A 16,226-nucleotide genomic window follows, 5' to 3' on the forward strand; every position below is an offset into this window, starting at 1 on the left:
AGAAAAGGGAGTTACAGAGTCGAGAAAAGCAGACTGCAGCCACACTATTTACGTCATCGTTTTGTGTGTGCATCAGCAAATTTGAGTGAGATTACATGTGCTTGCTGTAGATGTCTACTTTACATATGTGAGAGGGTGTGATCCCACGAGACCGTTAGATCTGAGGGAACAACCGTGTGCACCCTGAACTGTGAACACATGTTCTGTAGTCATGCACACGGAAGATCTGCAGGCTGAAAAATTGATGGAGACCTTCCACGGTTACGCAAAACATCATCAGTGACACTTAAAGTGGAATGAATATTTCAATGACCTGGTGGAGTGGGGACATTAGGAGTCAAGCTTGAGGGCAACCACAGAGCTATTCTTGGAATTTCACAGCAAAACTGCATGAAGAGGTCCCATTTCTGTCGTCAGCATCTAGACACTTCTCCCTGGTTAAAGATGTATTCATGGCCATGGATTTTAAAGCCCTCAGGTTGGCTTGGACACCAGAAGCACAAAGCCTAAAATGTATGTTCGAAAATACACCACATCTGTTCCATTCCGAGAGGAACTCACTGAGGAAATATAGGTCAACTGCTGTTTAAAAGCAACAACATCAGAATACATTTTTTTTTTTTTACAAAAAATAAGGTATTCCAAAATTCAAGACAGGAAACAAATCTAAACATAAGATCCAATGAGGACAACGCCTGCTGGGCTGGGTGAGGAAATATTTGGGGGTTTCGCTGCTGCTGTAATATCTTGCTCCCTGCGTGGACTCGGAACTTGGGGGTGTGAATGAGCTGAGACTCACGGCTGGTTGGAGAGCTGGTGACAAACACATCAAACGCCTAGCAATAACCTGACCATGACTCGCTTAACTGTTTAATTTCTCAGCAGCGTTCATCTTCGAAAGTAACAGAGGAGCCTATATTATTTCAGGAGAGACCGGGAAGTTGCCAAACAATGGACACGGAGAGCGCGTTTTATCGCTGAATGGACGGAACGGGACCGATGTTTTGCAACGACTGCTGCTGCCGCGCGGCCGTGAGTCACTAGCCAAGGGAAGCGAAGGACAGCAGAAGTCAAAGAGACGGCGTTCCAGAAAGGAGAGGAAAGCAGGACGCGTATGTGCAGTGAAGCGGTGCCCTAGATCTGAATAACATCCTAATTATACTCTGTCATTCAGGCTTCTCTCATGCTGTTTCGGACAGCTGTTTCTCAACCCGCACCTGGAAAAACAAAGGAAATGCATTCAGTGGCAGCACATCTCCATGCGTAAATGGAGACGATCGCATTCGCTGTACTTTTTCAATATGCGTACAATAAATTTGTCACTAACTCATGTCACGTCCCATGACCCAACACTGGTATAGATGCATTATAGACTTCCTCATACTTCATATCTGCCATGAGTGATGGCGATGCCCGCAGAATCTGACAGAACCGGTGCGCAGAGCACTCGTGAAAAAAACTTCAGCGCACCGGATCGCAATGGTTATGTTAAAACATGTGTCATCCCACTGTGCCGGGATCGAGATTACGAGTCGTGGGTGAGGCTAATGTTCACAAAAATATGGAGTTCCCAGAGACTCCGAAGTGCTGTGTGTGTGGGCTCGCTTTCGATTTTTCTCGCTCTGTTGGTCAAATGTGCAGACTGGAAAGCTGCAGCCAGCAGCAACGCTGACAACAGTCTCTCGTATTCATCGTCTCCCCTTCACTTTGTGTCAGGCTGCGCTGCGGAGCTGCTGCAAACTTGCTGGAGTGTTGTTTCCCCATTGTTTACCCTCGTATGTGCCTTCTTTTGGGTCGGTGTCTACTTAATCCGCTGCGGAGCTCTAATCCAGACCGCCCTCTCCCTTCTAACCTTGTGCCACCTGGGCGAAGCAGCGGCGTGGTCTCTCCTGGACGGGACAGATGAGCAGCTGTTTACATTCACGACAGCAGCCGTGGTCGTGCTCATCTGCGTGGCCACCGGCGCACTCATGGTAGCACGGCTGAATCAGGGCATATCTGTGATCGTTTTCATTAGCCTAGTCAGGACTATTTCACTCTTCTCACTGCAAAAAGTTCGGGCCACTTGGAGACCGTACATAGCGTACCTGGTTGGAGTGCTGGGCATCCTGCTGGCGAGGTATGCTGACAAGCTCCTTCCCAACCAAGGGAGACACAAGGAGGGCTGCACCCCTGTGACTGGAGCCAGGGAAGAGATCCCTGTATTTAAAAGGCGCAGGAGGTCCAGTTCTGTGATAGCCTCAGATATGGCAAACAGTCAGTCCAATAGTAAGTCACATCGCCGGACCTCTCTGCCATGCATCCAGAGGGACCAGGTAAGAAGTTTCTGTCCCGTTCAACTTTTTTAATTCTGGCTTGTTTTTCTCTTCCAATGATGCATGTGTTTGAGGCGAAGGGAACCAAGGATGGTTAGTGTTAAGTAAGGACTGATGGCCTTTAATGACGCTTATTAGACTTTTCAGTAGCCAAGTCAATATTATTATTATTATTATTATTATTATTATTATTATTATTATTATTATTATTATTATTATTTATTATTATTATTATTATTATTATTATTATTATTAGTAGTAGTAGTAGGTAGTAATAGTCGTATTATTATTATATTATTATGCATATACAATTGAGGGTTACACTTTTTCAAATGTTATGTATGTGTAGTGTAACACATGCCAACAACAATGACAATAATATATACTTAATAATTACTATTATTATTGAGTGTTTACATGTCACGCTCCTGTTTTACATTGCAGTGTGGATATTACAGTTTGCTACAGTGTGATTTCATCATTGTTTGGTTGGCATTGTTCGTGCCTGCTCAGATCATCTTTGGACTGATATCTTGTCATATTCTGTGGAGCCATGGGCAGGCGAACATGAATTATATTAATTAACAATATTTACTTTAACTTCTTTCTGGCATCGTTGTATACTGCTTCATTAGAAGAATTTAAAAAATAAAAAACATACATTATCTTCTACCAAAAAAATCAATTAAGCCACAAGAGCAAGGGGAGGATTTATTCATGTATAATTATAGTCTCAAGTGTAGCTCTCATCATTTGAAAATAAAGTACCAAATTAGGTATTTGTTGCTGAAGTGATACTATTTTAAAACAGCTTTCAAGTGCTGATGGGAAAGAGAAGCTGAGGACACAATGTCAATGATTCATCTCATCCATAATTATTTATGTCAAACATTCTCGCAGAGGATCTCTGAGCCACTGCCGCAAAACTGACAAAGTATTATAATCTTTTTGTTCCGGACTTTAGAACCACTTGCTCTTCATTTCTTATTGGGGCTTGCTGTCCTTAAACTCCAGGAATGTAACAGCTCTGGCTTTTGAACTTCCTCTGATACTGATACACATGCATACCTGTGTTAAAAGGATACGGCGGGGCTTCATTCAAGCGGACTTATATCAGCTCCTCAGCCCTTCTTTTGGAAAATCAATGAGCATGCTGAGTATATGAATGGGAATCAGACTTTGGCGTGATCAAAGCTCTCGTTGTGACCTGTGAGTGCGGTTAGGTTGGGAGATGAGAGGCTGCACTGTCTGCCCAGCCACTTGAAAGATGCCCTCAGCTCTCAGGGCTAGTTAGCGTTGTAGTGTGTTTGTTTGTTTTTCTTTGTGGTGACACTCACACACTCCTGCTCACACAAATCGGATATGAAAAGACTCTCAGATATTTTACAGTTTACACTTTATTCTGATTTAGGTTTGATGTCTCAGCTGAAGCTTATTAAAGTGTCAATCATTATTCATTTGATATGCAGCAGTTGGTTTGCTGCAGTGATGGAGTGAGGATGTATCACTAGTGAGCTGGAAAATGGCTGGCTGTATAGTTTACAGTGAATAGTTACTGTATGGCTATAAACAAGCCTGGGCACAGATGGCAGATTATTTAAAAATCTTCTGTATTATGAAGTGCAATGTTGCAAATGGTGGAAATAACTTTTTTCTTACAAATATTATTTACATATACAAATAGAACAATACATTTTTTATATACTTTTGTTGATGTTGCATTGGATAATGAAGTTATACATTCTCTCTAAAATCTCATACCTGTGAACATGCATTCAAAACAAGAAGGAAACTGAATATAGGTGAAATAAAAACCTTTTCCCCACTTCACACAGTAGTGTTTTCATTATGTTATGAGTTAATATAGGCATAAGATAATCTGTAATTAATTCCCTTTTTTTCAGTTGCAGCAATACAGTATTTCAAAGACACCAATAGTGAGAGGGGAAGGCCATTATGCCGTTTAGATTCAGACTCCTTCACTTTAAGGGATTCAAGAGAACAGTAAAAACAGCCAAATCAAGACATTAATTGTGACCAGCTCCCATTGATGCAACTACGGCAATTTGCATGTTTTTGTCTGCTGCAGAATTATTTTTTTCTTGCAGCAATGTCCCAATAAAAGCTGAGCTGGATGGAACTACCCCACAAACAAAGTAGACAAAATCATGTAAAGATGAAAACATTTACAACATTTCTGACTCTCCTCTGCTCTGTCACCTCAGCCAGGCTGGAGCCCTCTGCTAAGAGATGATCTCTAGTTACATTTCTGTTGTGGGACATGAAGACAGCAGTGTTCAGACTGTTGTGATAGAATGTGAAAATTAAGTTAAGATTATAATAGATTTTCTGTGACAAAGTGTTACGATTCGCTCTCATCACTGGCGTTGGTGCTAAGCAGTTGAACGGCCATGGCCTGCCTGTAATTGAGACACACATGGCATACATATGCTGTCTTGTCTGTGTGGTCTCTAATGTGTAAACAAGCCAATGCTGACCCTCACTAGTCATCACCTTGCGCACATGGGGCTCTGGCCTCCCTAAGCGGGGTCAGACACACGTACGGGGGCCACATTGCAACCACCACATGGTGCCAGGAACAGCAATGATGTCAGACAGCATAAAGTGTCTACATGATTCTGCCTGGAGGACAACATATAGGCTACCTGCATGGCAGTAACATAGCCATCATTTTCCAGCTACCGCTTTACAGTTAGATGACCTAAAGAGGCAGAATGATGTTGACAGTACTGCACTTTTTCTGAGTTCAAATAGAGTTATGATGTTTTAAAGAAGCTGTAAGAGCACCAAGGCAAGGATCAGATCTGCACTTTGTTGACGTGACAATGTTTGCATTAGTGCTGTGGGTCTGAAGTGTTTGAAGAATAGTGTGAGGTTGGAGAAAGGATTACACTGTACACTTAACTTTGTTTTTCTCAGGAAGCTTCTCCCGCAGACCATAGTCTTATTTAAAGGCCCTTCAGATTGATAGTCACTGTGTAAAAACAGTTTATTCAGAAAATAAATAGAGCAAAGAGGAATCCCTCTTTCTCTTCTTCCTCACAAGCCTTAAAGCTGCCATGTTGGCCTCTACCTCTCTGCCAAAGCCATACTCAGAGGCTATGCTTCAGTCTGCAAAACTGTAGATTTAATAAACAGCCATTTTCCCTCCTTTTGATTACAAATTGGCTGCCAGCATCTATCAGCTCACTAAGTAGGTGCATTTTGCAACGCTGGGGTCGTCCTTCCCATTATGAGCGTAATAAAAGAAAGTCATTATCAGCTGATCTGATAGCGGTTAGCGGGGGCCTCTGCGGGATAGTTCTTCTTCTTGGGTTAATACAACATGACAGGCAAGTCTTCTGTATTTCAGCTGGGGATATTGAACTGGAGGAAGAGGTGTGGACTTGTGGTGTGGATCACTTTTCACTGTGTGTAAGGAAATTTGAGTCCAAGGCTCTCCTGCGGCAGACATCAGCACTGTCATAGAACTTCCTCTCCTCTTCTCATGCAGAGGAAAGCTGTCTGCACTCATCAAATGATTTTAACACAACCTACCTAATCTGCAAAGTTTGAGCAGAGCTGATTAGCCAGGAAGGGGAATGGACAGTAGTGAAACACTTCTGCTTTTCAGATGAATCTCTTTGGGAGGCGTCAGAAGCTACACCCTTTTCTGTCAGTAACTCCACCCCTCTCCACAGCGCTCTGCTCTCTGTCCTTTTACTGACACCAACACAAATATTATCCCAACCAGAGGAGGAAATTCTTTCGTAACTTGGATGATAAAGATATTCTTGAAATCTATGGTAATGACTTCCTGTGGAATGGGATCCAAACACAATTATTGTTGCTGTTGTAAATGTTTCCTGTTACTCTATTTTTGCTGCACCATCCATAATTGAATTGTGTTTTGGAAGGAGGAGGTTGTTGATAGCCTGTATGGCAGTGATTTACCACTAGGCTACTGCACACTCATCCCAAACAGCTTGTTTGTATTCTAAACACATAGCCTCGTGGGATATGTTTTTTTTTTTTGTTCTTGTTTTTTGACTGGACTGGCCTCTGGGTTAGAAACGGTCTCATTGAAAGTTGTGTGTCTTGTGATTGGGCGATTCACTTCACACTTTCAATCCCCATTCAGTCTCAGTGTATTAGCCGTGCTCTGCGTGTGTGAGGAGGCAAGGGGTGGAGGAATTGGGGTTTGAATAAAAGTAGGTCATTCAAGGTTTGTTCAGTAGCCAGGCAAAACAGCAGGCTTACTCTTACCCCCCGAATGGTGGAAGAGTCTTGCATTTGAATGATGCAGTGTAACAATTTTTAACGCGCTTGTGCTCAAGATTTGTATCTCTTACCTCTGTAATATTTTGCCTACACAGCATGAAGCCACATTACACTGGGTTTTGGTTTATGCCGGCATAAACAAGAGCTTCTTGCCCCTGGAGGAGGCTCCTGTCCGACAGACTTTAAACTCACACCTCTGGCCGAGCTTTTCGTGCATCCATGTGGAGGCTGGGGGCATTGAGCCTTAGTGACCAATGTTCAAAGTTTCCATTGCTAAAGCTTCGGTGGAGAGCTGTGGTCTTAGGTGCCTCAAGGGGCGGTAACCCACGAACACCCTGGTGGACATCTGTTGTCAGAGAAGATGGAGTCTTTCTAGGATATGTTATCCCAGAGGGCTCCAGGAGCAGTTTCAAGGTAACGACGGGGCTGCAGCCTCTGCTTAAGTTTGGATAAGACATGGAGAAGGACTTTTGGTTTGGGAGGTGCTGTGGGAGCATGGGGTGATGGGGTCCCTTCTCAGGGCCATCCAATCTCTGTATGACCAAAGCGTGAGCTGGGTCCGGGTTCTCGGCAGTAAGTCAGATTTGTTTCGGGTGAGGGTTGGCCTCCGCCAGGGCTCCGCTTTGTCACCAATCCTGTTTGTAGTATTTATGGACAGGATATCGAGGCATAGTCGGGGTGGGGAGGGGTTGCAGGCTAGGGAGGTGTTCCAGGCACGTCCAGCTGGGTTTAATGAGAAGTTTAGTACTCCATTCATGTATGTATGGTAAATATGAAGCTACAGCCAGTTGCTGATTAGCTTGACTTAGCTTGAAGACTGGACATGACAGTGGTATCAATCTTCCCATCTAATTCTTGGCAAGAATTCTAAAAAGAGTATTTGTGCCTGCTTAGTGCCCTATCTGTACTATTTTAGTGCTATTGCTGTTTTCCTGGATCTCAGCAATTAACTGTGTGAGTGGCAAAACCATGAAAATAAGACCCACGTTGTTATAAAGTGGATTTACCCTTTAAACTATACATTACATGGCTCACCCATCTGTGTCCAATTCCTGTTCTCTCTCGCTGATCACCTAAGCGAACCAAACCAAAGGTCCAGGACTAAGCAGAGTGCCCCCCCCCTTCCTCCCTACCCCTGGCACGACCACGTTTTGGCTCCCTACTGATTACCATGGAAATTATGGAAGGACGTCTGTGTGAGCATGTGTGTGCATGTAAGCGTGTGTGTATATGTGTGTTGCCAGCAGCTTGATGGCTGCCAGCTGCTGCAGGCTGAGAGGTTGAATCTGCTCGTAGGAACTAGGAGGGCCTCAAACCACAGACACAACCCAACGCAGCTGGAACTGCTAGACAGGCACAGGCCTCCAGTCCTGACATACAGCACGAGTATTAACACCTCAGAATTCTAATAACTGCCTCCCATTTGAGTAGAATAGTTGAGTCTGAAGTAAATTATGGATTATTTTTGAAGGGTAGTGTGTTGAAGTGTAGATTATATGCTGTACTTTCTTCTTCTGCTGTCTGTTCTACACTAAGGCAATTATGACACTCAAGTTTTCTGTATTACCATAAGAGACTGACTATTTCAGTGATGGAGGTGAACAGAATGTTCCTGGCACAAATGTGTGTGTGAGTGTGTGTGTGTGTGTCTGTATGTGTGTGTGTGTTAGAGAGGCAAAGAGAGATAGAAGAGAGAGAGTATTTATGTGTTTGTGAATAACTGAATGAATTTGCATATGTGCATATGTTACGTGTATGCGTATGCGTGAATAGGCCTGGCTTTTGTTTGGATTTTTTTCAATACTATAGCAAATATGATTCATGAGTTTTGGCACCTTTACCATATTTATACTTTTGTTGATGGCTGTTAATGTTTTCAAAACCAAAGCAGAAAAGTAGGTAGTAAACACATGAATAAACCACATCTATGTGCAGACATGTGACATTTAAAATTCCCCTACTACAAACAGTTCTGAATTTTGACTACTAAAAATACTAGTAAACTACTATTTACTATAAATAACAATACCAGCTTTATCAAATAAAATGTTTTAAATTTAATAATAATAATCCACCCTTTGATAGGAATGGTACATAGTGCTCAGATGCTGATAGAAGCCTGGAAAATGCAGAACTAGTTGTCAATTTTAGAAAAGTTATAGAATTACACAGAAACTATTCATCTGGACAAACAAGCAACACAGACAGGGACTGCAGGAACTCCCTACAAAAAGTTGCATCCTTACTGACAGAATATTCCAGAAGACGTACGGCTCATTACACCGGAGGAGGTGCTGTAGCTTGTCACAGGTGGTCTCCCCCCGCTGTTCTGACTCTCTGTCTCGATGCCTGTGGCTTCCTCATTTTCACTGGAAGCTCTTGACAAGGTTGTTCAATGATGAAACAACAATGTTTTTTTGGCACGTTTCTAGTTTACCAAAACAAGTTGAATTAAAGCTGCATGGACCCTCGCTCCTCTGCACGTACCGGGGTTGCTGGCAGACGCCGCTCCTTGCAACTGGGCATTTGCGCGGCACTCCGACACGGCAAACTCCAAAATCTACTAATAGTACCAATTTTGATCTTTCAATTGAAAATGGCGGACTTCCTGTTGGGTTTATGTTATGACTCTCTTTTTTGTACGTCTTGACATGATAAAACTGTGTACCAATGGCGCTAGCGAGCCATTTTTGTGGGCCCATGAAAACCCTTAAAATACGTAAACTTTCAGCAGACTTGATGCAATTACCAAATTGTGAGTTTTTGAGGATGTTAAGCACCTCAAAAAGGCAATTTATTTATTTAGTTTCAATAGGGCTTTTGCTGCTGTCGGCTTTCGGGCAATAATAATTTCATTCTTAAATAGATACGTCTTGAATTTGCCCAGATAATTCCAGTGCAAATATGGGACCGTATCAAATAGAGAATAGGGGAAAAAGCTTTTAAAAAAGTAAGAATTTTGTATGTAAACATCTTGCTCCACCTTGTGCCACCTATGCCAGCCATACATGAGGCTTGCTTACATAAACTAAAGTTGGTAAAATGGACCAATGTGTTTTTTCGGTATGACTCATATTGGTCAATACCAAAATGGACTGAAGTTCAATTCCCAGCTCTTTTGAGTGAAACAAGCACTGGTGTTTGCAACGTTGAAACAATGTTTCTGCTCTTTAAAGGATGTGCAGATTAATGGGTGCCAGTAGATATCCAGTAGGACAGCACATCACTTTGGGCAACTGAACACAGCATGTTTGGCTTTCATCTCTATTTAGCCTCCTGAAGGGCCTTTTCAATCACACGAGGAGCCCACCTTTAAGACAGTGATCCCTCACATGAGGGGACATTCCTGCGCTTGCCCCGGCACTAAATGAACTGGAATGTGCAGGTTGAGCAGACCCTGAAGGACAGGCCTGTGGGCCCATTCACCTAGCCCTCCCCTTCCCAGCCCTCCTCTCCCCGCACACCCTGACCTGAGCCAACACCACCATCCTGGGCTGTCACCAGGTGTGCAGCTGGCCTCTACCGAATGAATAGACACTCTCAAATCGCCCCGGGAAGTGTGGGCTTGAGTGTGTATGTGTGCATGTTTGTGAGAAGGAGGTAGAAGGCGAGAGGAGGGGAGAGTAGTTCTAGTTGTAAATAGCTGCAGTCAGTAGAATGTGTAAAAAACAAATGGAAGAAACAACTGTTAATTTCCTCTCTTAGAGTGTTCATGTGCAAATTTGGACAGTGTCTCAAAAATGTATCTCATGGCCTTTGATTGCTGTCAGGGTTCAGAGAGGAAGTGCAGCGAATCCCTCAGGTCCAGTCTGGCCATTGTGTCTCCACTAGAAACAGACCAGGCCACAGTCGCTGCTGCTGCTGCTGCCATCATTCATTTAACAAGCAGGAACATTTTGAATCCTCTGACTGGGGCTGTCCAATAAATCCAAACATGGTCAGCTATTAATTGATTATATATATTTCAGGAGCATGACAATGTAGGCTGTTTTCACTGATGCATGATTGTATTTAGTAATCCACTGCCTGGTTGGTTGCTTATGGCTTTAACTGACCAGTCTTTTGCATACATTTTATATAGTATACTTATATAAACATTCACAAAGCATGTTATAGCTTATCGAGGTCAACCTCATTTGACCACTTATTATTAAGCTAATTTAATATGTCAAAATGCATCGTATTTTACAAATTGATTGTTTGTTTGTTTTGTAGAAAAGCTTGATCTGTAAAGGAAAATAAGCACTAAATGAAACATAGTTGGGTGAAAAGTACAATATTTCTCTCTGTCAGCAGGCTGCATGTCTGTCTAGCTCCATGGCGTGGTGCGAGAAAATGTGTTATTGTAACCTCTGCCTGGTGAGCCCTCCCCGTCCGTCCAGCCCGCTGCCTCACTGGCTTGCCATGAGCCTGTCTGTCCCTGCAGCCAACAAGGCTTCTGCTGTTCCCTGCTCAATGCCATGTTTTACTCTATAATATGTTAGAGAAAAAAATCTGTCTGTACATCTGTCTGTCAGTCAGGTTATTTCACCCCTTGCAGTGGCGAGAGTCTTAGGCTTTTGGCTGTATCACACAGTCACTTTAAACAAGCCAGATATTAAAAGCAGAATGTATAGCTGTAGTGCAATGCTGAATTTGCATGATGGTATGCAGTGTCTATATGATTTAGATTTTTATGAACACACCAATAGCGTGTACGAACAAATACCAATGTTGGAATGCTGGTTATGATGCTCAGTTTAACAGTGTGGAGCTGTTACTGTACCACTTTGGTCAGATTTCTTAATCCACTCTGCAAACAGAAACAGCTTATGGTCAGCTCAAGGAAATTAGTTATATTATTGTTTGAAAATAGCAACACATGGGGAAAGAAGTTTGATCTGCGATTCTAATGTTGCTTATTTATTGTATTGGTTAGCACCATTCTTTGTAGAAAGATGTGTGCGTGTTGGAAGTTTGCACATTATCCCTTATTAATGTGGGACACAAGAAAAAGTTTTTCCCGTCAATTTGCCAAGCGCAATGAATATTTTTTTAAATTTTTTTTTATTGTCGTCTCAAGTTGACATCCACCTGTAAGGTACATGGTGAGGACAAGAAATCAAGAGGGCCCTGAGATATTCCCACACTTGCGAGAGTTTAACTACACACGTTTTTTTTGTTTTACTCAGTTTGAAAGTGTCAATCCCTGGTAAATTGTTGGAGAATTGGTGAGACGAAGGCAGGAGCTATGGCTCGTCTTCAGTCCGTTTTCCCAAAACTTAGGCCCTCGTTTTCCATGAGGAACATGATGAAGCGGTAACCCCGGTCCAGTACATCTTTTCTATGCACTGTAACCACCTGCCATCACACACGCACACGCACACACACACACACACACACACACACACACACACACACACACACACACACACACAAAGCAGATAGGCTTGACAAGATCTCATTGATTTGTTGCTGCTATGCTCTGCATTGCCCAGAGACACTAAACAATGTCGGGGCTGACGTGTTTTTGTGTAGGTGACATCTGTTTATACTTGGCCACAATCGATGGCTATGAAGAGCAGGCTCTTCTATGCATATGTGTGTGTGTCTATGTGTATGTGTGTGTGTGTGTGTGTGTGTGTGTGTGTGTGTGTTTGTGTGGTGTCAGACAAGTCTGGTGTGACAAGATGGACCCAAGCACCCATTCCTGCCCAAGATAGCCAAACTCACCTGTTAATTACTTTATGGCGTAGACGCCTGTTCAGGATTTTGATTAAGTCACATCTTTGCCTGGAAACTAAAAGACATGCCATACAGAATGAGCCATATTGATAACATGCATGACATTGTTTCAGAAAACTTCAAATAGAACCTCCTTTTAGAGCCCTTCATCCACACATGATAACACATGATCTTTAAGAGAAGGGGAATTCAAAATGGGACTGACAAAAATGTGTTTGAGGTTAGAATAGTCGTACTGAGCCTTTATTTCATTGGTTATGTGCCTGGAGCTGCCCCAGGTTTCTATCCATAATGTTTTCCATTAGCTGCTGTTCCATTCATACGCTCAACGATCCCTGTGTTGTCTCCTCCGGGACCGGACAGCTTCAATGAAATTTGTAAGCCTACTGTAGCACACATTTCTTCTCTTCTGTTCTCTTCTGTTCTCTTCTGTTTTCTTCTATTCTCTTCTTTTCTCTTCTCTCTTTTTTATTTTTTCCTGTTCTGTTCTCTCCATGGACAGTGGAAAGAGTTTAGTGTCAGGTCTTCAGGCTTGAGGCAGTTTTGCAGCCTCAGATCCTGTATCACAATGAGGGCTCTAAGACCACATTGCAGATCCAATCTTTTATAGAGCAGTGCTACCAACATTGTTTGTCTATAATTCTACACTTCTCGTTTACCTCACTCTCTTATTGTTCTCCTTTTTTAGCTAATGTGAGATGGTTTGTTGACGTTTTTATCTTGTTTTTTTCCTCTGTGAATAATCATCCCTTTACCTTGTGTCGCGCCGTCATGGTCAGACCCACTTCAGTGTTAGGATTTAAGAATTGTGAGAGGTCTGGCAGGTGATTCATCAAGGCTTTTGCTGAGAGCATTTCCATTATAAGGACAAGGAATGGCATGTGGTGGTTTTGGCAAAGCTCCACCAACTGGAGAGGCAGAAGGACTTTTGACGTCATCGGGAAACGTGACCCACTTCTCAAGAGGCAAGGAGCCTTGAGCTGGTTGAGCAGATGTTGCACAGATGAGCCTGCGTGCACTCACATACAAAAACACACACACACACACACACATATGCACCTACCCTATGTGCACACTTTCTAGTCTGCCTTCATTTAACACTAAAATACCCGCAGATAAAGAATCAAAGGCACAGAATCCTTAGCCGTGTCTTATTTAGATTTGTGGTAGTGCCCAGGCGGGAAATGATGTGGTTGTCAGCATGACAAAAGGCAGGGTGTTGGTAGGTAATTCAGGTCATTCAGGTGGGTTTTCTTTAAAAAAGTCTCAGAGAGGTAGAAATGAACCTGAAGTACCATCTACAGTATGCCATTCAGCTACATTGCTCCTGTTACATAAGGTGGAGGTAGGAAAGACGAGGTGATGTTGGGCCCACGAGAAATGCTCTCCACTGGCTCCATCCTACCCATCAGCCAGGGGCAATCTCCTCCTCTCTGCCATCGCTCTGGTGCTTTCAGACGTTACATAATGGCTTTTCATTTTGGTCTGTCAGTTAGTTAGACGTGTTACAGTGCAATAGGCTCTCTTTATCTCTCTGCTATTTGCACCTTTTATTGAAAATGTAAAGGTGCCCGTCGTAGTGTTTGTTTCAAGAGATTGCTTAGATCGTGCAGCTCCAGGCTGTCAGGCCAATCCCACTGGAGCACCACAAAATGCAAACCAAAGCTATCAGGGCTGTCTCTCTTGCTACTTTTCTATTATCCTTATTTAAAAGTGGTGAAATCAATATTTTATTTTACTTACCAGGGATCACATGTATGTGAGATGTGTCCCTTGTTGTTATGAACCCACAGAAAATGATCACTCAACTTTTGCAGTTCCCTTCAGTTCCCCTCTGTAAAATGTTTTTGGTTTTATGACCCAATACTTGACTGTTTTGGTTCACTCTCACAGTTCTTACATTGTTGTTTTCCGCCGCGGCAGGCAACTGTTTTCACGGGGATAGCGTTATAAAAAACACTGTTCAGCACAAAACAGCAAAGAGACAAAATTAGCAACTAGCTGGTGAACACAGTGGAGCAATTACCAGCTAAAGAACCAGATATTTCCCTCCGCATTTGATTGAGACCAAAACAGAGCTGATAAAAAAGTGAATATTGGAATTACATTCTTCTTGTGGACACAAACTGACTCCAATGAATGCTAATTGTCTGCTCAATGTGTAAAATAAATACGCAAACTCTTCTAACAATTTGACATATCAATTTAAATAATGATAGGATGTCAGTCCTGTAGTTACAGCTAGTTTCTGCTGCCCCAAGTGGCCTAAAACTTTTGCCCACAATTGCAGGACTTAGACTTTTTTCCCTGCTTTGTTCCTCAACATTCCTACTGTCAGTTCATTGGTTTTTCATGTTCCACCATCTGAATCTTAACTCGGTCCCCTGGGAGATAATAATGTTTCATCTAATCTGATTTCAGCTCCTACCGTAAACCTGATACACACATCACAGTTTGTGGTGTAACCAATCCTCTACATGATTTGTGGTAATGAAGGGAAAAAACAAATTTCAGTTGATTAAATCAAATCGTGGATACAGTTCACATATGTTTACAAGGCTTGCAGCAATTTTTAGTTGGAGAAAGTAGTGGCCTGAACGGACCCCACCAGCAAAATTAAAGTTCATGTGATTTGTTTATGAACATCACAGGTTTGAATTATTCCCTGCATAAACAACTCATTTCAGGGTATTTTCCTTTGAATCTCTGGAGCACTTTGATAGATATTTTAGTTTATTTCACCTATGTTGCATATACTGTAATTCTCTCTGTCTATTGATTTCAATCATGAGCTTGGTTGTGTGAATTTATATGTCGACATTGTTTAATTTTTAATCTAACTTTGTTTTGGTAGCTGTGTCCTCTTCATTTGTTATTTTTTCCCCAGGGAAAACCTGAGGGTATGTCGCTTCAGGCAGATGTTGGGTTGGGCATTTTTCTGTGTGTTCAGAATTCAGCCAAAGTCCAGAAATCTAAATGGTGGCTCCTCCAGTGAGAGGCTGCTCCTGCTCTCTATGATGAGCTTATTATTTCTGAAATGTCAGTGGTAATGAAGATTTGTCACCTTCAAGAAGCTACCCAATTTACTGTGACTGAGGTCTTTACGTTTCTCGTCACGCACTGCCCTTCGCATTTGTATACTCTGTTGCTGAGGCACAGTGAGCTGAGAGCAGACCAGACAACATGCTTATAAAGATTATTTCTGCTTCATTTCACATGTGCCAATATTGTTGCTTGATAGCAGGAATGCAGTTGGATGTCAAAGGAAGTACAAACATTCGTGAAACACACATTTATGAAACACACACACCTGCGTAAAAGGGAGCCGGCGCCTGTGATGTTGCTACAGATGTAATAAGCACTCATTCATTTCCACGTTGGCAGAATGTTAAGACTTATTCAGGGGCTCGTAGATGAAAAGGTCAGCGGGCTTGTTTTGAGTGAGTGTAAGATTTCCATCATCACGCCGCACGCTCTGCCAGGCCCAGTCCAAACTACACAAACAGTGTCTCTGAAGCCCTTGACAGCCCCGATTCTGCCATTAAGTCAATAATCTGCCCTCACTCTCTCCTTCTCCTTCTCTCTCCTCCCTTCAGGACTGACCTGCTGTTAGTTTACGTCCTTCCTTTTTTACTTACTCTCAACAACGCTTGTCCAAACAGCTGCATAACTTTCCCCCTTATGTGTTTCCTTTTCTCCCACTGTACCATTTTCCACAATTCTTAAGTTTTTTTTTCTCCACTCCACACTTCTCATCACCGAGCACCTTTCATTGTTTCCACACAGTGGTGAAACATATTGAAGGAAATGTGTGGAACGTTAGACTCTGTTTGTGCGCGCACACACACACACACACACACACACACACACACACACACACACACACACACACACACACACACACAC

The 16,226-nt window shown here is 42.6% G+C and overlaps 1 protein-coding gene across 3 annotated transcripts in view; it reads left to right on the forward strand.

The window, feature by feature from the left end:
- Positions 1-777: 777 nt before the first annotated feature.
- The window catches only part of LOC117949114 (cGMP-inhibited 3',5'-cyclic phosphodiesterase A-like), a 63,680-nt gene continuing 48,231 nt past the window's right edge, over positions 778-16,226 (forward strand). For 2 of the 3 annotated variants that reach the window (XM_034879134.1, XM_034879135.1), the window contains exon 1: positions 778-2,315. In XM_034879134.1, the coding sequence (XP_034735025.1) occupies positions 1,404-2,315 (912 nt within the window). In that variant the 5' untranslated portion in view covers positions 778-1,403. The remainder of the gene's footprint in view (positions 2,316-16,226) is intronic. The other variant, XM_034879136.1, reaches the window with a different exon arrangement.

This window comes from Etheostoma cragini, chromosome 8, assembly GCF_013103735.1.
Source record: "Etheostoma cragini isolate CJK2018 chromosome 8, CSU_Ecrag_1.0, whole genome shotgun sequence".
Classification (NCBI taxonomy): domain Eukaryota; kingdom Metazoa; phylum Chordata; class Actinopteri; order Perciformes; family Percidae; genus Etheostoma; species Etheostoma cragini.